The following is a 22,983-nucleotide window of genomic DNA, read 5'->3' as shown; positions in this document are numbered from 1 at the left end:
TGCAATAGTCCAAGTGAGAGGTAATGAGGGCATGAGTGACCGTGCATAAGGAGTCCCGGTCAAGAAAGGGGCGCAACTGGTGAATCAGGTGGACCTGATAAAATGCTCCCCTGGCGACGGCCGTCAGATGTTCTTCTAGGGACAGCCGATCATCCAGGAGAACGCCCAAGGGCCGTGATAGCTCAGGCTGTTAGAAGCCTGTTATTAGAACACAGCAGCCTGCAATTACTTCAGGTTCAAGCCCGGCCCGAGGTTGACTCAGCCTTCCATCCTTTATAAGGTAGGTAAAATGAGGAGCCAGATTGTTGGGGGAGCAATAAGTTGACTTTGTAAATATACAAATAGAATGAGACTATTGCCTTATACACTGTAAGCCGCCCTGAGTCTTCGGAGAAGGGCGGGATATAAATGTAAATAAAAAAAAACGTTGTGCACCCTTCCCCTGGGGGCCAGAACTTCACCCCCAACAGTCAGCGAAGGCATAAGCTGACTGTACCGGGACACCGGGACCCACAGACACTCTGTCTTGGTGGGGTTGAGCTGGAGCCTGTTCCTCCCCATCCAGACCCGCACGGCCTCAAGTCACCGGTCCATCACCTCGACAGTTTCGCTGGGGTGGTTCGGGGTGGAAATGTACAGCTGAGTATCATCAGCGTACAGATGATAATCCACCCCGATAACCTCACCCAGCGGCTTCATATAGATGTTGAACAGGAGAGGTGAGAGAACCGACCCCTGAGGCACCCCACAAGTGAGGCACCTAGAGGTCGATCTCTGCCTCCCTGCCAACACCATCTGCGAACGGTCCGAGAGATAGGAGGAGAGCCACCGATAGATGGTACCCCCCACCCCCAATCCCTCCAACTGCCGCAGCAGGATACTATGGTCGATGGTATCAAAAGCCGCCGAGAGATCTAACAGGACCAGGACAGAGGAACATCCCCTGTCCCGAGTCCTCCAGAGGTCATCCACCAACGTGACCAAAGCCATCTCAGTGGTGTATCCAGGTCTGAAGCCGGACTGGAACGGATCTAGATCTTGATGTGGTAATTGGTGCATTCAGTCTTTATTTGGTGGCATATATTTTTATAGTTGTTTTTAAAGTTGGCTACATAGCCAGTTTTGTTTTTTTGCCAGAGGGATTTTTTTTTTTGGATTGGAGCTTTTTTATTGAAATGGGTAATTTGTTTTTCCTGATTTTGGTGATGGTTTGTGGTACGTATAGTTTAATGACTCTATTGACTTCAAGTAGGAAAACGCTATAGTGGTCTTCAGCAGTGATACAGTTAGAGAATAGAATTTGCCAGTCAAGAGATGAGAGGTCTGTGTCTATAAGATCATAGTTGGCTTTTTTGAAATTGTAGTTTTGTATACCATTATTATGGAGATTATTGTAAGGGTGTATAATGAGACAAAAGTCTATCATGCTGTGGTCACTGTTGGAAAAGGGTTCTTTTATCTGTAGTCCATAAATTGAGTTTGCATTGTTGCAGAAGATGAGGTCAAGGCAGTTGTTGAGTCTTGTTTTGGTAGTTACTAGTTGATCAAGACCTAGATTTGTAACAGCATTGTACAGGGTAGTATGGATGGCTTCAGTTGTACATTTGTTTGTTATCCAATTAATAAGAGGTAGGTTGAGGTCACCCAGGAAGATGAGAGGATAAGGACAAGAGGCACCCATGTTACTAGTGTGGTTAACATGTTCGTATGTGCAATGTCATAGTCGGGGGCTCTGTAGCATAGCAAGAAGCGAAGTGTGATGTTAAGGGACAGTTCACAGACAATAGTTTCTGGAAGAGCGAGTTTATGTGCAACTTGAATATTTTTTAGATTCAGTGACTTTTTGTAAAAGATAGCCACTCCACCTCCTCTGCAGGTTTCGTGATCGGACCGGAAAACATGATATTCTCTGTCTGAAATGATGGAGTCTGGGAGGGATGAATTCAGCCATATTTCGCATACAAATATAATGTCGAATGTACCAGTATTTAACAAGAGGAGAAATTCAGGAATTTTGTTAACAATGCTTCTTGCATTTATCAGTTTGCATTTACGTTCTGTAGTGGTTGGTATAGAGGAAATAAGGGGCGTGCGTACCTAGTTTTGGATGATGGCTGCTTGAAAGTTCTGTACGACAGAAGATTGAATGTTTTGAGTGATGGGGGGTTGGATGTTGGGCAATTGAATGTAGGTTTTTCTTTTAATGCAGTCAGTATAGGTCAATGTATAGGTTGGATTCGCCTTCATCTTAGAGAAATGTGAAATAATATAAGAAAAAGAGTAAGAAAAAGAAAAATGTAAAATAAGAAAATAAAATATAGAAAGAAATTCAACATGGGGAAAAAAGATAAATAAAGAAACTATTTCCGATCTTCTTTTCAGGGGGTACAAACAGTGGTGGGATTCAAATAATTTAACAACTGGTTCTATGCCCAAATGACCGGCTGGATGGGTGTGGCCAGGGAGTGTGACAGGCAGCACTCAGCATCCTGCACCCCCTTGAGAGCAAAAATGGGCTGCGGGGGGATGTGCCTCCCCCTCATGCCCTGTTTTGGGCCTAGTAGGCTTCCCTGCAGTCTCCTGGGAGTAAAAACAGGCTGCGGGGGACTGCACCGAACCCCCCTGTGCCCCATTTTTTTTAATTTACATTTATATCCCGCCCTTCTCCAAAGACTCAGGGCGGCTTACAGTGTGTAAGGTAATAGTCTCATTCTATTTGTATATTTTTTACAAAGTCAACTTATTGCCCCCCCAACAATCTGGGTCCTCATTTTACCTACCTTATAAAGGATGGAAGGCTGAGTCAACCTTGGGCCGGGCTTGAACCTGCAGTAATTGCAGGCTGCTGTGTTCTAATAACAGGCTTCTTACCAGCCTGAGCTACCATGGCCCTTTGGGCCTAGTAGGCCTTCCTGCACTTACCTGGGAGCCAAAATTAGACTGCGTGGGGATTCCTGGAAGGGGAGGGGAGGAGTGAAGCCTAAGGAACTATCTAAGGAAATGAGGAAGGCTTTTATTATGTCACATGCAAAAGAAGATGAAGTTGTTCATTCCACATATTTAGACAAGAGATACATATTTTTTTTATTAGCAAAATAGCTTTCTCCTTCCTTCCTTCCTTCCTTCCTTCCTTCCTTCCTTCCTTCCTTCCTTCCTTCCTTCCTTCCTTCCTTCCTTCCTTCCTTCCTTCCTTCCTTCCTTCCTTTTTATATGATGCTTTTAATAGTACTGGTCTTTGGTTGAGTCAAATACTTCTCTTTCTGAGAACAATGACTTTTCAAATTGTCTGTTCTTGCTTCCTTCACTGCAATCAATTTTCTTCTTTTTGTTGTTGGTGTCCAACCTGTCCTTTGCCCACTCGTTTCTAATGTAGCCTCTTTAGGCAGAAATAGCCTGATTCCTAGAATCGTCTGCACAGCATCACTCTGATGGCAAATTGTTATGACCTAGGTTGCCTAGGCAGAGGATGGTAATAGAGTCATTTATTGCTTTGATTAAATGTCAACGACACCCAGCCCTACAACAAACTGTAGAGGCTCCACTCCACCCTCAGTCCCTCAAACAAAAGCTAGTAAACAACAAAGAAAGTCCAAAGGTGCAAGCTCATAGGGCAAGGTCCAGAGTCCAGGTCTGCAAGGCAAAGCAAGTCCACAGGGCAAAAGGCAGACCACAAGGCAAAGGCAAAGGCAAGGCACAGGCAAGAGCATGAGTCAAAGCTGGGAAAGTGTAAGCCAAAACAAACAATTGTTCCTGACAAAGACAAACTTCCCTCCCCACTTTCTCCTTAAGTCAATCCACACCAGGTGTTCCTTTTGAGGAGGGGCAGGGTCTCTCAGCCCCCATTTGAGCTTGCCTCCACTCTACACTCTCTGCCCTTGGATTGAGAGGGAGGCAGCTGTTCCTCATCAGAAGTGATCTGCTGCCTCTTAGCACCACTGCCTGTCTTCCCCTGGATCTGTGAGGGCAGGCAGCTCTCCATCCAATCAATCACTTTCCCCAATTCCTAAGGGGCCTGCAATAGCATCATCCTCGGCCCCTGGCATCTCCAAATATTACAAGGGTGACATGCCATCTCTGTAGGAAGGTCCCAGTTCCAACTCCTCTTCTTCTTCCAAACCGGTCTCCAACAGGGCCAAGTCACAAAGCATGCCCAAACTTACTTTTAGTTTGTCTTTCAAACTAAAGACAAAAGTCCAGTTATTGTAAGCCTACTATTTCAAGCAAGGCCCAGTAGAATTTTGTATGGTTTCAATTATTGTATGGTTCTGCATTACAATGATGTAGAAGAGGTCGGGGATGCATATTTCTTATCTTTTGTCCCCCAGCCTTCTGTGGCCCCAATATTTAAGTCTAATAGCATAGAAATGTCTATGCTTGTTTCTGTAAAATAATAACAAAAGGCAGCCAAATATGAACAAACTCATTTAGGAAAAAGCATTCACAGAAAATTGTTTCTTAATCCGCTTTATGTACCCTTGTGCAATTCCAGAACATGTTTTTATATTATTGAGACAAAGCAGCTGAAAGAACTGAAATGTTCTTTATTTGTTCTGCCTCTTCCTCTTTATCTATTCAGATCAGTCTTACTGTTTGGAGACTTCTAGCTTTATTTAGATATTTGAAGCAGAGCAGATTACTAAAATCCAGGGAAGTTGCTTCTAAACAAACCCATGCACCAACCCTAGTACAGTAGGAGAACTGTTTTAACCAGAAGTGTTATTTAAGCCACATTAGATTTTTTTCATTGTTTATTTCTTTCAGAACTTATTTCATGTTTTTGATACCTGATTTTTCTACTGAAGAGATAATAGAAAAAAGATTGCAAATAGTAGTTTTGAAATGGAGCTGGATAATTCATTTACTTTCAAAATCTCCTCAGGAAAAAAAATTATTTAATCTAAATCTAATGAAGCAACAGCTGAAGCAACTATGAAAGTGAAACTTATTTAATGGGAGGTAAGACAGGGATAGGGAAAAAAACCCAGCAGCTATTACATTTAGCTTCTGTTTTAGCATTGGTTCCTTCAGCTTACAGTTGAACTCCACATTAGATAAATTATTTAACCATTTGACATAATGAAGTAATGATCTCAGATGATAGGTGAAAGAGTCCCAATTTATGAACTGTTTCTTGTAGCAATAGAAGCCTAACACAGCTATGTAGGATGAGCTGCTGACTATGAAACAGAAAGTATGGCATTCATCTGAGCACATTTTAGACACAATCCATACAACTCAGCTTCTCATTCTCCTCATCTCCCCCATGCTGGAAGGGAATTTTGAGAAGTGCAGAAGTTTTGAGGATGGCATGGAAGTAAGGCTGCACAGACAAAGAATGGGAAATCATGAATATGTGTTCCTAGAGTACATCTAAAGCTAAAATGAAATTGCAATGTCTAACCCTTCATAGTTGTATGTCTAACCATTTTTCCATATACAAATATCTTTATATACATAAATATAGTATTTTTAATTCAAAATATGTCAGGAGCATATATGTCTTCCTTAATCTTGGGTCTCCTAACAAAGACCTGGAAGTTTGATGATTATGGGCAATATCTTAACTGCTCCTAACACTGCACTCTTCTGCACAGAGAGCTCTCTTCCTGGGATCTGTGAAGCCATTCCCTAGCTTAGGAGACATAGCCCCAAGTGCTGCCTATCACCATATGGAACACTTTGGCTTTTACTTTCCATCATGTATCTAGTTTATCCTTCAAATCCTGCTACTTCTCTTACTTCACATATTCCTTCTTCCTCATGTTGCTATCACTTGGCACTGCTACATTGATCACCACTGCTGTGTTCTGTTCTTTATCTACTAACAAAATATCTGGTTGGTTGGGCATTACCTGCCTGTCCATCTAGGTCTGGAAATCTCACAAGATATCAGTGTTCTTATTATCCACAACTATTTGTGGAATCTCCCATCTGGACTTGGGAGGGTCTAATCTAGCCTATACATTGTGCAGATATTCATGTACAAAATGCCAGCTCGTTGGCTATGCTGCTTAGTGTATGCTGTTCCTGCCTGTATCTTACACCCTGTCACTGTGTGTCAAATTGTTTCTGAAGCTATATGCACAGTCTGCACATTTGGTCCTGTGTGGTAGACCCATGCTTCTATGGATCTGGTGCTTAGTGCCTATTCTTTTGCTGTTATGCATGAGTATTTTAGTCCAGCCCTTTCCAATCACCAATAGAATTTTCCAGTGTCTCCCAGCTGTGCTATGTAATGATGGTACATCCCATGTAGGTCTTTGTCTTACTGTGGAACTTAGGAACCAGTAATAGAACAGAATAACAGAGTTGGAAGGTACCTTGGAGATCTTCTAGTCCAACCCCCTGCTCAAGCATAAGACCCTGTACCATTTCAGACAAGTGGCTGTCCAGTCTTAAAAGCCTCCAGTGATGAAGCTCCCACAACTCCTGAATGCAAGCTCTTCCACTGATTTATTGTTCTTACTGTTAGGAAATTTCTCCTTAATTCTAGCTTGCTTCTCTCCTTGGTTAGTTTCCATCCATTGTTTCTTGTCTTGCCTTCTTTTGCTGTGGAAAATAGGTTGATCCCCTCTTCTTTGTGGCAACCACTTGACTATTGGAACACTGCTATCATATCATCCCTAGTCCTTCTTTTCACTAGATTAGCCATATCCAATTCCTGCACCAATTCTTCATATGTTTTAATCTGCAGGCACTTTTCCACAGCTCCGCCCAGCTGCCAATCCACTGAGCCCTTGATGATATCCTTGATGTTCATGCTGAAGTCTCTGGGCCCCTGGACTGCTGGGTTGAGTCTTCCTCTGCTTCATCCTTCTTCCATGCTTCCTGCTAAAGCAAGCAGCTGATTTTGGGTGCCATCTTATTATTTATGTACTCTTAAATGTACTTGGTTTTGCCCAGGACAGTGGCTTTGACACTTACCAGACCCCACCTGTTCTTTTTCCATGTGGTGTACAATCTCTGTATGTTAGAATTGCGGTAGAAACCTCTGTACATTGTGAGGATCTTCAGGATCTTCACAATGGCGGTTTCCATGTCCTGCTTTGGCCAGCAGTATATTTGATGACTGACAGGCAGTGGTGGGATGCTGTCAATTTAACAACCAGTTCGGTGATCACGCACTTTGTGGGGGGAGGGGCGTACATGTGTGAGGGTGCACACAGGGAGCATGCATGCATGCACGGGGTGGCAGGGGCATGCGGGGGGTGCACATGTGCGGGAGGTGGGGGGCGCATGTGGGGGGTGGGGCACATGTGCGGAGGAACAGGGTGCATGCGGGGGGCTGCACACGCAATGCATTTTGGGGTTCAGGCACGTGCGCATTCGCACACTTAGGGCACTCAGTCTGGAAAAGGTTAGCCATCACTCTCCTAAGCCAATAAAATCAAGCTGACATTCAATCACAATCATATTTATTGCCCAAAATTTTATTCAATATTTCCAGTATTAACATTCTATTCTGCAAACGAAAGCCTCTTGTATGCATATTCTATCAATTTCAGATTGAAATTGACCAGAAAACCTGTCAGCTTTTTGTTATTATCCATCATTTGTTGGAGCATAAACTTTAATAACTATCATATCCAAAAGTTGTCCATGAAATCTAAGACCAGATATTATTTGGACATGGACTTCGCTGTTTCTGAATACTATAATTGCTACTTCTACTCCAATTATGAAAACAGAATTGGAGAAGAAAACATTTCTTCTTTGTTTTTCTTGTCCATAGTAGTAAACAGGATGCTTTTCTGACTAAATATATTCAGTTCTAATCCACTTTAATTCTGTTGTTGCTTTTGATCAATTTATAGTTGATTCATTTCACCTACACTGTAACTTTTTCAGGTTTATTCTTATGTTCCATGTTCCCACTGGAATCCCACTGTTTTTGTAGGAAAAAAACCATATATATATTGTCGTGTCCCACTCCTCCGCTGACGGCCGGGTCAGGGAAATCCGAATCAGGCTTGCCTCTGCAGCTCTGCCCAAAGTCCTAGCAAAGTCCTCAGAGCAGGCAGGAGACCAAAAAGTGACTTCAGCAAGATAAGTTCGACTTTGCCTGACTCAGAGACTGCCAGAAAGCAAATCCTTTATATAGGCCATGGGGTGTGGCTCCATGACTCAGCACTCATTAAGGCCTGCCCCTCCCTTCCTTCTGTTGCCTCCGCCTATCCAGTCTTCTGATGCGAGGGTCACTCCAATCAGCAGCTGTTGGAAATAAACCTTCCTCAGGCTCACATGCTGTGGAGGAGGGGGAGGGGTCTAGCTGCTCCGTTTGCCTGGGCATGGAGCCAGGGCTGGGGCCGGGAGGTGCCTCCTCCTCTTCAGCTTGTCTGGGCATGGAGCCAGGACTGGGGCCGGGAGGCATACATTCCTCCATGTTCGGGAGCAGATAAGAAGGCCCCGGCTGCTGTGAGAGCGGGCAAGACACAACATATATATATATATATATATATATATATATATATATATATATATATATATATATATATATATATATATATATATATATATATATATATATATTTGTTTTCTGAGGTTTTCGCGGGTGTTTGTATGTAGATCTTTGGTTATTCGGGTTTTCTCCCGCGTAAAATTGGAAGTGTCTTGGCGACGTTTCGACGAACTCTCATTCGTCATCTTCAGGCTTCAGCTTCGTGCTTCTGGGAGCAATGTGTGATCGCAGCTGTTTCTTCCTTTTAACTGCTAGTGGGGGTTTGAACTGATTGGGTGGGAGCTTGGCTGTGCTCTGATTGGCTGGGGGTATGTCCTGTTTGGGTGGGGGCTTGGTTGTGCTCAGTTTAGTCTGTGTTGCAGGGGGATTTGAGCTGGTGAGCTGCATTGCTGTTGTTTAGCTTTGTGGTCGTGCTACATCTTCATAGTGGGTGTCAGTCTGCTGCATGCATGGATTGGAGGGGTTTGAAATGGCTAATGTTGCAGCTGCGGTCTGGCTTCTGGTCCTTGGTCATGCTTCATGATCAGTGTGGGTTTGGGTCTGCTTTCTGGGTGGATGTGCGGTGGTGACATCCTGTGTGGACCTCGTGAGTGTGGGTCTGGTGTCATTCCTCGTGTTAGGGACTCGTTTGTCAATAAGGGCGGGTTTCCAAATGGCTGGTAGGCGGGAGGTATCATCACTTTTGTTCATGCTGTGTGGGCGTTTTTCAATCTCAATGGCTTCTCTGATTATTCTGTTGTTAAAGTGTTTCGTTTTGGCGAAAGTTCTGGTCTTTTTAAAGTCAATATCATGTCCTGTGACTTTAAGATGTTGGACCAGGGAAGAAGTTGGTTCCTCTTTTTTGACTGAGTTCTTGTGTTCTTCAATGCGTGCACTTATTCTTCTGTTGGTTTGTCCGATGTATGTGGTGGGGCAGGCGGTGCATGGGATTTCATATACTCCTTGATTTTCTAACTCAATTTTGTCTTTGGGGTTTCTTAGGATGGTGGATATTTTTCGGTTTGTGCAGAATGCTGTCTTGATGTTGTGTTTGTGGAGGATCTTGCTGATTCTGTCTATGGTGCCATATATATGTATATATATATGTTGTCAGCACCATAGTTGGATGTCCAGAAATCTGTCATAAACCCCATTAGTACTCTGAAAGATCCATACCTTTTGTTCAGTAGCATGTTAAGTACCATTTGACCTGAGCAGACCATCATGCTACATTGTCAGTCACTTTCTTTGATCAATGAACATGGGTTTCTTGGTAAAATGCAGAAGTGGTTTATCATCACCTTCTCCCTCACAATGTGAAATTATGTACTTGTGATTGTCATTAAAGTGATCATCCAGCTCCAGTGTCTTCCTATGACACTGCTCTCAATAAAGATGCTTGCTTCCTTGCTTTGCTGGTCAGCTGGGTTGCCTTGGATAATCCTACTGGCAGTATGCACTCTTTTTTTAAAGTTTTTATTTTATTTTATAGACAAACAAACATACAATACATAATCCATCATTCAGTGTATCATCTGAGTACATCTTTTGTGTCTTCTTCTTACTCCTCCAATATTTATCATTTCTTAATATTATAATTTCATTTATTGTAACGTTTTTCCCACATTTCTTGCTTTACTGTTAATACATTTATCAAGATAGACTGTATTAACAGTAAAGCAAGAAATGTGGGAGAAATTTTCTCCTCTTCCTTCTTTACTTATTTCATTACAACATTGCCGTGTGTGTGTGTGTGTGTGTGTGTGTGTGTGTGTGTGTGTATCTTTTCTAACCAATGGTAAAATTGCTCCCATATCTTAAAGTATTCAGATTCCTCTCTTTCTCTAATTGTCAAAGTCAATCTATTCATTTCTGCACAATCCAATACATTCTTGATATTCTTTGCTCATCCCTCCCCGGAACCCCACCATGAACAAGTAATATAGCAGAACTTGTAGGTGTCTTGTGCTTGGATTGTTTAAACTTAAAAGTAACTTTAACAGAAATCAATGCCTTGTCTTTGAAAACAGGAGCTTGGGTTGTTGAAAGCAGTGATCAAATACTGTCCCTTCGTACACAGACTTCTCATCTGCTTCCTTTTTCAAAGATATCTTTGAAGCTCTTCACTCAACTGTAGTTGGCAATTTTAAAAGCACTGTACTTATTAAAAACCTGTCATATCTCCTAGCTGTATATTTCTTTCTCTGCCATTGCAGACACCAACAACATGCTTCATATTGAATTGCCTCTGTTGTTTCTTTTGTTTGTCATTCCTTTCTCTGATCTTAATGAAAGACATTTTTTCCTCTCTTTATTTTGCTAGCTGCTTTTCTCATTGTCCCATTTGAAACTCTTAGTCCCTTGTGCTCTTCTGTGCAGTTCTTCCATCTCTTTGAACTATGAGGAGAATTCTGCTGAGCAAGAATATCTATTTCCGTTCTTTTATTCTTTGCTTTAGAGTATTTCTATTGTTTTATTTAAGTTCTTTTCTACTCTTAATTTTTTCCCTAAGCTTCCTTTTCTCTTTTTTCTTTGTCGCAATACCTTTTTCATAGTTAACTAATTCTAGTTAATCACAATCCTCCACTTGCTCTCTCTCATGCACACACCACTCATCCCCTTTTGTATCTGCATTTGTATCTTGAAAGAGAAGTTCCTCCCTTAAGAGATCTCTAAGTCTAATGTCATCCTTAGCCATTAGAAGGCAACAAATTCCAAAATCTTTTGTCAAGAAAACCTCAGGGACTAATTCTGGCAGCAATCAGAAGTCAATTGATTTAAATACATGCATGTGTCTATAAACAAATAAACAAATAAATCCTTACATTTGCTGTCTCTTCCCTTAATCTCTACCACTTGTTTACTTTGACCCATCCCTGGAGATCCTATTCAATCAGTTTCTTTAATAAATGCATCAATCTGGCAAACTCTTGCTACACATTCTTTGCATCAATGTTTTTAATTATTTCAAAACTCTAATTACAGCTCAAGTTTGCAGGAACAAGAATGTTCAAATATCAGTTTGTTTAATGGAACTTATTTTGCATAATATAAGCCACCAATGTATCCCTAAGGATACCACACAATGCACACTACCAGTTGGTCAAAACTAAAACCAGGAAAAGAAACATGGAGTGAGAGTTTAATTAAATGAATCTGAAAAGGCAAAAAAAAAAAAAGACTCAGAAGATTTTTTTTAAATGCCAGGTAAATGGAGCTTCAAATAAATGTATTGTAATTCAGTTTGAATTCTAAATAATTAATCTAAAGTTTAACAATTTTCTGCCTGCAAACAATGCAGAAAATCAACTACATTTTTCTTTTACTAAGTAACAAGTGAAAGTAGAATTGGTAATAGTATTCTATTGAAACCATTAATTGGGGTTTTACTGTTTTTTGGTTAATTAAACCTCTTTCAGTAATTGCAATAAGGAGGAGTGCTGTTGCTGATGCTGTTTAAGAAGCGATCACTCTTTGCTTAAAAGCTATTTGCTAATGCATAAACATCTATATCTGGTTAAGAGAATGATGTTCTATAATTTTTAGGGTATATCAAAGATAACAACAATCACTTGGAAGAAAGATTTTTCTGCATGCAAATAATGTAGAAAATCAATTAAGCCTCTTGCTTTTTGTTGTTCAGAACCTGAAACGTGTGGCAGAAACTTGGATGGATGAGTTTGCTGAATATGTTTATCAGAGACGACCTGAATATAGACATCTTTCCACTGGTGATATTTCAGTCCAGAAAGAGCTTCGCAAGCATCTCAAGTGCAAGGATTTCAAGTGGTTCATGGCTGCAGTGGCCTGGGATGTCCCTAAATATTTTCCACCAGTGGAGCCACCACCTGCTTCTTGGGGAGAGGTGAGGAACATACTTAAATCCAGGATTCAGCCTAATCTCATCTTTATTCAAAATAGTCAGATATAGCTATGCATTTTCAGCAAAGCTATTATGACCATGGTGCAGATTTCACAAAACCAACTTTAACTTTAATTGGTCAGTGACTAGGCCACTGGAACTACCTAAGAATAAATTGTTGACTGGTAAAACTGTTTCATTTGTTCCATCATCATTTATCTGTACATATACAAAAATGTACTGCCATTGTTAATTTTTTGACCCATTTGACATTTTAAGAAAAACATTTTTACAAAAATACAAGACATAATATTCATATTTAAAATAAATAAATTGCACCCAATTCTTCTTCAGAATATAGTACAGTGGAAATGGTGATGTGTCGGTCTAATTTTCTCTTCTGAAGATTAAGCATAATCTTAAATTCAGATTTGTATACCTTTTGGGTAAATATACTTGTGTGTGCATAGTAACTTGATAGCGCAGTTTCCTATTGTTGCTTTTGTTCATATTGAGACAAAAATATAATTGCTTGGGTCAATCTGAACAAATTCCAAGTGAACTTTTGAAATATTTGATCTTCTTGGTCTATTTGCTGCTATGTTTTGTTACTAATTTGCTGTTAGGTTTCAGTCAATAACTAGAGTAGTTCCAATTAGATTGTCAACAGGAGGTCTATTTGTATGTTTGTTGCTATAGCTTTTCTTTGCATGCTTTCTCCCAAACATGCCTACCATGCTTCCTTGAAAATAAGGCACATGTTGTGTCTGCGCCCCTCCCCCCTGAGCCGGGCCCCCTGCCAGAAAGTGACTCGGAAAGTGAGGGGGAAGGGCCATCAGGACTTACCTCTGGAGCACCGGCTTCCCTGGCTCAGCTCCAGAAGCCAGAGGCAGGCCAGGTGGAGGAGATAACGAGGCCGCCGTCACCTGACTCTTTCCCCCCCAGGCCATGCCTCCAGACCCGGCTGATGGCAATCAGGCCTGGCTGGACCCTAGGTTTTGTAGGCAGGAGAGGCGGGAACAACAGAAGCAGGGGTGGGGCAGGCCTAGGAAGTGCTGAGTCATGGAGCCACATCCCACAGGATATAAAAGCAGCAAGGGCTGCTATACCACTTCGTGGCAAGCAAATCAACTGCTTAACTAGAGCTGAAATACTGTTTGTTCCTGGTTGACTCAACGGCATCAAGAGAGATAACAGAGACACTTAGCATACGCTCGCTAGTTTGCTGCCAGAGCTGATAGTTGCCGGCTAATTAAGTTATCGCTTGGACTAAGGCGAGGGGGACATTAGGGTCTTATTTTCTTTTGAACCCCGACATAAGGGCTTGGCCTTATTATCAGGGGGGTCTTATTTCGGGGGTGCAGGACACCCCGGGCAGCCTGTGCCCTCACAGCTGGGAGTCTGGCAGAGAGAGGCTCACTTCGCATGCCGCCATCAAGTCCCTCCCCTCCTGTGGTGTGTGTGTGTAGAACGTGAGCGGCCCAAAAGAACCAAGCCGCATAAGTGCCTGTCCCCATCCCACCCGGCTCGCATGCTTCCCAGGCCTCACCACATTGATGTGGGCGAAACCAGTGAGAACTAGGACTTTGAGGAGCTCGTAGCAAATGACGCCAGAGCCCACCACCAGCACCCGTGCGGAAGCCATGGCTCCAGCTCCAGCCGTCACCATAGAGCGGGAAGCACACTCCCAGAGCACTTTCCTTGCATGCAGCCAAAAGCAGAAGCAGCAGAAGTCTTTCTTTCTCTCCCCCAAACTCTGCCTCTGTGGTTTCCAAACCCCAGCCAGGGCAGCAGCTGCCCCTTCCCCCCTGCTCCTCTCCGCTCCGATCGCAGGTCGTTTCCTCTTTCCAAGTGCCCAGCAGCTGCGCCAAGGGCAGCTCCAACAGACACAGCACGGCTGGCCCAGTCACAGCCAACGCTCCTTGCCCATGGCTGAGCTTGGCCACAGGGGGCCGCCAGGCCTTTGCAGGTAGCGGCGGCAGCAGCAACACCTATAGCGCCTCAACCATCCCCGCCGAGACCTGCACCCAGCTGCAGGATGTGCCAGGCCTCCATGATTGCCCCCCATGCATAAAAGTCTCTCTACCACCAGTGACCACCCTGCCAAGGAAGCCCCAGGGCGGCAATGCTTGCAGTGGGGCTGCTGTGGCAAGCACTCAGTAGCACGGGCTATGCAGACACTGCGCCTGGGCGAGAGCAGATGGGCCACCACCATGGCACAAGAGCAGGTGCTTGAGGTCTATGGTTAGTGCTATGGGCAGCGAAAGGGGTGGGGGTGCAGGAGTTTACAGGGATGTGGCTGCTTTGGGAGGGTTGGGGGGGGTTGTTGTGACCCAGACTCGAGCAGGTAGCAACAAACGCAGTCCTTAATGAAAATAAACATTATTCAAGCAGCTGGGAATGGCTCAAAAGAAAGCAAAGGCTCCTCACACAAAACAGTCTGTCATTATTTCCAACCTGGTCCAATTTAGATAAATGTCAAAGTCCTTTGCAGGTAAGCATCTCGAGCAGAGAATGGAGAGCTGCCAAGGTCTTCTCAGAGAAACATCCAGAGCAGAGAATAGGACGGGCGCAGCTCCAACGTTGTTTTCTGGCAAACTGAGTCACCGATGCAGGTCTCCTTTTAAACCTTATGGGAGGGGCCAATTATCTCTTGGCCCTACCCCTGAGGTGACCTCTCTGCTTGAGCTGCTCCTGCCTCTTGGCAGCTCTCCTCACTCGGGCATTAGGGACAGGCTCTCCCAGTTCCTCCTCCTCCTCGCTACTCTCGGCCTCTGGAGGTTCTGGAGTCCACACTTCATTCTCAGTAGTCTCAGGCCCTGGAGGCTCTGGAGTCCACACCCCATTTCTTGATGGCCCTGGTCTCGCCTCTGCCTCATCACTGTCAGATTCCGCTACCAGCACCGTAGGCTGCTGACGGACCACAATGGGGTGAGGGACCTGTGTGTGTATGAGAGGGGGGGGCTTATCTTCAAGGAAGGGTGTATATTTAGCCCCACTCCAAAAATCAGGCTTGGCCTTATTTTCAGGACATGTCCTATTTTCGGGGAAACACAGTAGATAAACTTATGCCAAAAATTTAGTCCAATACTGAACCAACTGAATTTGTGACTTTAAAAAGTGCATATAAAAGATGCACAGCTTTCAGTATGGACTAATATAGGGAATAAAACAGCAGGACATGAAAAATTGTCTTGATTGCCTTATCCCAGCATAGCCAAAGGCCAAAGGCCCTCCAGATATCATATTGCTGTATTTTCTTTCTAGCAATTTTGAAAGTGGAATATTAAATTTAAGTATTATGGACATTTTCCTTTGTCAAACAGAAAGAATATTTTAAAAATAATTAAGAGTAGGAAAAGAACTATTCAGTAGGTCTGCATTATATTTTTCCATCTTTCTGCAAATGTGAAACAATTTGTTGGATCTTTCCTGAAGCTTTTTTGTTTCTTTGTTTTGAGAGGCATTGTCACTGATTGGATTGAGAAACAATAAGCCAAATATATAGTTATATCATTTTTCCCATGAGGAGAAATATTTACCAACAGAGAATGATTGGGTTACACTTGTACCCAAAATAGTATTTTACAGTATTTTTGTAAGGAAAGTACAATGTATCTAGAAAGTTCCAAAGATTTTTGAATAGTTGCTGCTCTATTACTGTTCACTTTTACCCAATATGACTGTTAAGTCATGGTAGTGTGAAATCAAGAGTTTGGTGTAGTGATTAAGGTGCTAGACCAGAAACCAGAAACCAGGAAACTCTAAATTCCAGTCTTCCCTTAGGCATGTAATCCAAGTTGGGTGACTTGGAACTACTCTGTTTCCCCCAAAATAAGACATCCCCTGATAATAAGCCCAATCGGGCTTTTGAGTGCATGACAATAAGGTCAAGTACTTATTTCAGGGTTCAAAAAAATATAAGACGGTCTTATTTTCGGGAAAACACGGTAGTCACTTTCTCTCAGCCCAGCCTCCCCAGCCCACTCCTCTGACAGCATTATTGTGGGAAAAAATATGAAGGGGAAGAATTATACATGCTGTCTTGAATCATTAAGTGGAGTTGAATAAAATAAAGGATATTCATATAGCAATAATAACATATAACAAGAAAGTGTAGACCTTCCAATGAGTGAGCATCTTGCATTTTCAAGTAGAGCTGTACAAGTAAGTCTGTTTTAATTTGAAGAGGGTCTTTAACCTTTTCCACTGTAAATCTCTCAGTGTAGACATTCCAATTCTTCATTTCTTCCTTCTGGACATATTATAGACAAATGACAGCTCAATATTATCTTTCCTGTACATACTATTTGTGTCACTTCTATTACACTTAAAATGCCAAAGCATGCAAGCTGCTTTATATAAACCCTACTTCAATTCACAGGCCACAGAATCAATTTGAAACTCCTCACTTTTGACTTCGATTAAAACAAATCTCAAGCACTTCTTAAGGAGTTATCATTGGGATTTCATCTCTGAATTGTATGATATAGTTTATGGCTAACAAAGTATTGACATAATTTTAAATGTTTAATTTGAAATAAAATATATAGAGGTATGCACACTTAGGCTTAAATTATACTTATCAATATTACATACTTAACCACATAATTGTGAATTAATTTATGAACAATGAATATAGTAATTAATAGAAAAAGATGGAGTGACATTCATCCCTTATTAGAATTTTGTAGAAGTCTTTGGCTATACTGCAGAATGAATTGTTGTGCAGACAGCTTTCTTTCAATTGCTCCTTCAATCTCCCCTCTCCCTGGAGAGATGCATGAATAGGCTGGTTTTTTGCCATACAAATAGAAATGTTCATTCATCCTTCAAGGATCCTAATGGCTCTTTCTAGGATGGAGGATAATACATATCTTCATTCACTGCATGGAACACAGCTAAACTTGTGTTGGGATCACTTTCAACAGTTTCTACTCTCCAATATCAGGATATATTAGAGGAAAAATTGTATTCCAGTGTGTCAGGAAGAGAACAATCTCAGTGAAAAGAAGTTCAGCCACATTAACCGAATCTTTGCAGGGGCCTTAAACATTTTATTTTAAGTGTGTGGATGAGTACATGGATGCATGCACACGTATATGTATGTATGTTTCTGAAAAAAATCTATATATGTGGTCATTGAGAATCAACACAAACATTTCCCTAGTCGTACCATTAATAACTACAACGATCTAACACAAATAGATTTCACAGAAGATAACGTTCCAAAGGCACTACGTAGACTAAAACCATCTCTATATATTGGACCTAATAGACTATGTGCATACTTCTTAAAAAAGCTTTAAGAAGCAGAACCTATAGCAGAACCCCTAAGCATAATCTTTGAAAAATCTTTCAGGACCAGCTCCCTATTCAATCTATGGTCACTAGCCACGGTCATCCCTATCTTCAAAAAGGGAGACCCCAGCCTAGTCGAAAATTACAGACCACTCTCTTTATGCTGCGTCACCTGCAAAGCAGGAGTGAAATGATCCCAGTTTGGACTGGCTCGCCTGATCTGGTAGCGAAGGTGGCTAGTGGTTTGGAGAACCGGTAGCAAAAATCCCTGGCCCCGCCCCTTGCCCCTGCTGAGCCGCGCCATCATCAGAGGTTGTTTTTTTACTTTTAAAAGCATCTTTTCTTCAGCCAAAAAAAATGACTTTAAAGTAAAAAAAAAAGCCTTTGATGATCCCACGCTCAGCTGGGATCATCAGAAGCCTTTAAACTCTTTTTTTTAACAACCTCTTCAGCCAAAGAGGTTGTAAAAAAAAAGGTTTTAAAAGGCTCCTCTGGTGATCCCAGATGAGGGATCTGGGATCACCAGAACCTTAGAAAACATGTTTTCTACAAGCTCTTTGGCTGAAGTGATTGTTAAAACAATCCTTTTAAGAGGTTCTGGCGATGAGGCAACATCAGCTGGGATCGTCAGAGGAGCTTTTAAAATCTTTTTTTCCTCTGGCGATTCCAGCTGAGTTTCCTGATCATCATAGGCTTTTAAAATCATTTTTAATAACCTCTTACAACAGCCCCCACCCATGCCCACCCAATCACCCCCTCCCCACTTATCTTATTACTGTTCCTTTTGGGCTGGCAAAGCCATGCTTTACATCAGTTGCATCAGCTAGCAACTGAATCTGCCTGCCTGTAATCCATCTCCTCAGTGAGCAACTCAATCTTCCTGCTTTGCTGGCTGAGGAACTCTGGGAGCTGAAGTCCACAAACCTTAAAGTTACTAAGGTTGGAGACTCCTGATCTAAAAAATATAAATAAAATAATAAACTATTGTGCAGCTTTTTGAGATTTGGTGTGTTTCTGTAGTGTTTCACTCTAACTACACAAACACACAAAATCTCACAAAGCTGTATGTGGCATTTTGTGTGTGTGTGAAAGTCAGTTGTGTTGTGTTGTGTGTGTGTAAAGTGTGAAAGTGTGAGGTTCCTGCTTGTTGCAGGGGCCATTTTGGGTGAAGTGCAGTTGCTTTTACATTGTGTATGAGTCTGTTGTGTTGTGATGAGTGTGTGTAAAGTGTGAGAGTTGGTTTTTGGTGCCTCTTATTGTTTTGTATACTTGGTTTATTATTTTTATTATTTATTGTTACTTGCCATGCCCACTCAGTCATCTGACCACCAAGCCACGTCCACCAATTAAGCCACACCCACAGAACCAGTAGGGAAAATTTTTAGATTTCACCCCTGCTGCAAAGTCATGGAATCAACCATCAACCAATCCATTACACTCCACCTAGAAACAAACAACCTACTCTCTAATAAACAATTTGGTTTCAGAGAAAAATTATCCTGTAATTTACAACTTCTTCATTGCAAAAACATATGGACTACAAATCTTGATCAGGGCAAAACAATAGATGCAATTTACATAGACTTCTGTAAAGCCTTTGCTTCAGTGGTACATGATAAACTACTTCTAAAACTAAAATCCTATGGCATCTCCGGACCCCTCCATAATTGGATAACCACGTTCCTGTCAAAAGACAAGAAGTGGTCAAAATAGAGAGCGCCCTATCAAATTAAGGGGCATTTATTTATTTATTTATTTATTTATTTATTTATTTATTTATTTATTTATTTATTTATTTGATTTTTATACCGCCCTTCTCCCGAAGGACTCAGGGCGGTGTACAGGCAAATAAAAACAGACAAGACAATATTATATAAAATACAAGATTAAAAAACTTATTATAATTTGCCTAAAAATTTAGAATATATAGAAACTAAAACCCCATTTAAAATTAATGATAAAAACTATAAAATCCATAAAATTTAAGCCAGCCCCACGCGAATGAAAAGATGTGTCTTCAGTTCGCGGCGAAAGGTCCGAAGGTCAGGTATTTGGCGAGTGCGTGAGTGACTGTGCACAAGGCATCCCGATCAAGGAAGGGGCGCAACTGCCGAACCAGGCGGACCTGGTGGAAGGCCCCCCTGGAGACGGCCGTCAAATGGTCTTCAAACGACAGCCGCTCATCCAGGAGGACACCTAAGTTGCGCACCCTATCCTTTGGGGCCAATAACTCGCCTCCAACAGTCAGCTGCAGCTGCAGCTGACTGAATCGAGATGCCGGCATCCACAGCCACTCCGTCTTGGAGGGATTGAGCTTGAGCCTGTTTCTCCCCATCCAGACCCGTACGGCTTCCAAACACCGGGACAGCACTTCAACAACTTCATTGGGGTGACCTGGGGTGGAGAAGTACAGCTGAGTATCATCAGCGTAGGGATGGTACTTCACCCCAAAGCCACTGATGATCTCACCCAACGGCTTCATGTAGATGTTGAACAGAAGGGGCGAGAGAATCGACCCCTGCGGCACCCCACAAGTGAGGGTCCTCGCGGTCGACCTCTGCCCCCCTGTCAACACCGTCTGCGACCGGTCGGAGAGATAGGAGGAGAACCACCGATAAACGGTGCCTCCCACTCCCAATCCCCCCAGCCGGCGCAGCAAGATACCATGGTCGATGGTATCAAAAGCCGCTGAGAGGTCTAATAGGACCAGGGCAGAGGAATAACCCCTGTCCCTGGCCCTCCAGAGATCATCCACCAATGCGACCAAAGCTGTCTCCGTGCTGTAACCAGATCGGAAGCCGGACTGGAACGGGTCTAGATAGACGGATTCATCCAGGTATTGGGGTAGCTGGCGTGCCACAGCACTCTCTACAACCTTCGCAACAAAGCGAAGGTTGGAGACTGGCCGATAATTTCCCAAAATAGCCGGGTCCAAAGAGGGCTTCTTAAGGAGGGGTCTCACCACCGCCTCTTTCAAGGCGGCAGGGAAGACCCCTTCCAACAAAGAAGCATTTATAATCCTCTGGAGCCAGCCTCGTGTCACCTCCTGAGTGGCCAGCACCAGCCAGGAAGGACACGGATCCAGTAAACATGTAGTGGCGTGGAGCCTCCCCAACAACCTGTCCACGTCCTCGGGAGCCACAGGGTCAAATTCATCCCAAACAGACTCAACAAGACGTGCCTCCTCTCCCTCGCTTGGATCATCCCAATTTCGGTCCAGACCATCCCGGAGCTGAGCGATTTTGTCGTATAGATAACCACTAAACTCCTCGGCACGTCCCTGCAAAGGGTCATCCCACACCTCCTGATGAAGGAGGGAGCGGGTCACCCGAAACAGGGCGGCCGGGCGGTTATCTGCCGACGCAATGAGGGTGGAGGCGTAAGAACGCCTCGCCTCCCTCATTGCCACTAGGTAGGTCCTAGAATAGGACCTAACTAGTGTCCGATCAGCTTCGGAACGACTGGACCTCCAAGTGCTCTCTAGGCGTCTTCTCCGGCGTTTCATCTCTCTCAGCCCCTCGGAGAACCAAGGGGCCAGACGAGATCTGCGCCGGGTCAGAGGCCGCAACTAGTTCCCAGGCCGCAACTAGTTCCTCAGTCGTGCCGTGGGCCAGATCCTCAGGGAATGGCCCAAGCTCCGTCAGGAACCTCTCAGGGTCCATCAGGCGCCTGGGACGGAACCAACGTGTAGGTTCCGTCTCCCTGCGATGGTGGGTGGCGGTTCGGAAGTCTAGGCGAAGGAGAAAATGATCGGACCATGACATTGGTTCTGTTACTAAATCGTCTAGTATCAGATCATTTAACCACTGACCAGAGATATAAATCAGATCCAGTTTGCATAAGTGCACCAGCATGCCTACCATCCCTGTTCTAATGTATTCTTTTATTCATACCCTTTACATGTATTTATAAGTATGTTTACACTTGTATCTGTCATAAAATACATGCTTGACCAAAATAAATTGAAAAAAAATCCTGCACCTTTTAATAGTGGTGTCCCCCAAGGCAGCATTCTAGGACCAGCACTTTTCATACTACACATAAATGACCTTTATGATCATATTATAAGTAATTGCATTCTCTTCATCGATGATGTAAAACTATTTAACACCACCAACAATGCTGCTACCCTTCAAAAAGACCTTGACTTTGTGTGGGAATGTCATAAAATTGGCAACTCCAAATCTCAACCAACAAATGCTCTGTCTTACACATTGGCAAAAGGAATCAGAACACAAAATACAAACTGAGTGGACATGACCTTGTAGATGACCCTCACTCTGTCAAGGACCTTGGAGTACTCATATGAAATTATCTAAGTGCCAAAGCCCACTGTAACAACATCGCCAAAAAGGCATTAAGGGTTGTAAACCTAATCTTGTGCAGCTTCTTCTCTGGTAATATTACACTACTAACCAGAGCATACAAAATATTTGCTAAACCAATTCTCGAATAGAGCTCATCTGTCTGGAACCTGCACTGCATATCGGACATTAATACAATTGAAAGTGTCCAGAAATATTTCACAAGAAGAGTCCTCCATTCCTCCGCTCATAACAAAATACCTTATGCCATCAGACTTGAAATTTTGGGCTTAGAAAATTTAGAACTACGCTACCTTCAGTATGACCTAAGCATAGCTCATAAAATCATCTGCTACAATGTCCTACCTATCAATTACTACTTCAGCTTCAATCACAACAATATATGAGCACACAATAGATACAAATATAAGGTAAACCGCACCAACTCGATTGCAGAAAATATGACTTCAGCAACAAAGTGGTCAATGCCTGGAATAAACTACCTAACTCTGTGGTTTCATCCCCAAAGCCCCAAAATTTTAACCTTAGACTGGCTATTGTTGACCTCACCCCATTCTTAAGAGGTCTGTAAGGGGCGTGCATAAGAGCACCAGCATGCCTACCATCCCTGTCCTAATGTTCCTTTTAATTGTATTCATTTTATGTATTCAATTCATACTTATATATATTATCTAATATGTATTAGACGAATAGAATAGAATAGAATAGAATAGAATAGAATAGAATAGAATAGAATAGAATAGAATAGAATAGAATAGAATAGAATAGAATAGAATAGAATATTGGCCAAGTGTGATTGGACACACAAGGGATTTGTCTTGGTTCATATGCTCTCTGTGTATATAAAAGAAAAAATACATTCATCAAAAATTCTAAGGTACAACACTTAATGATAGTCATAGGGTACAAATAAGCAATCAGGAAACTATCAATATTAATATAAATTATAAGGATATAAGTAACAAAGTTACAGTCATACAGTCATAAGTGGAAGGAGATGGGTGATAAGAATGATGAGAAGATTAATAGTAATGCAGATTTAGTAAATAGTTTGACCA

At 42.6% G+C, this 22,983-nt stretch overlaps 1 protein-coding gene across 1 annotated transcript in view; it reads left to right on the top strand.

Moving 5' to 3' along the window:
• Positions 1–22,983, top strand: part of GALNTL6 (polypeptide N-acetylgalactosaminyltransferase like 6) — a 962,275-nt gene that overhangs the window by 848,531 nt on the left and 90,761 nt on the right. Inside the window, exon 12 of the mRNA XM_058192360.1 lies at positions 12,081–12,302. Coding sequence (XP_058048343.1) covers positions 12,081–12,302 — 222 coding nt within the window. The remainder of the gene's footprint in view (positions 1–12,080; positions 12,303–22,983) is intronic.

This window comes from Ahaetulla prasina, chromosome 8, assembly GCF_028640845.1.
Source record: "Ahaetulla prasina isolate Xishuangbanna chromosome 8, ASM2864084v1, whole genome shotgun sequence".
NCBI lineage: Eukaryota > Metazoa > Chordata > Lepidosauria > Squamata > Colubridae > Ahaetulla > Ahaetulla prasina.
This window is presented reverse-complemented; position numbering and strand designations above follow the sequence as displayed.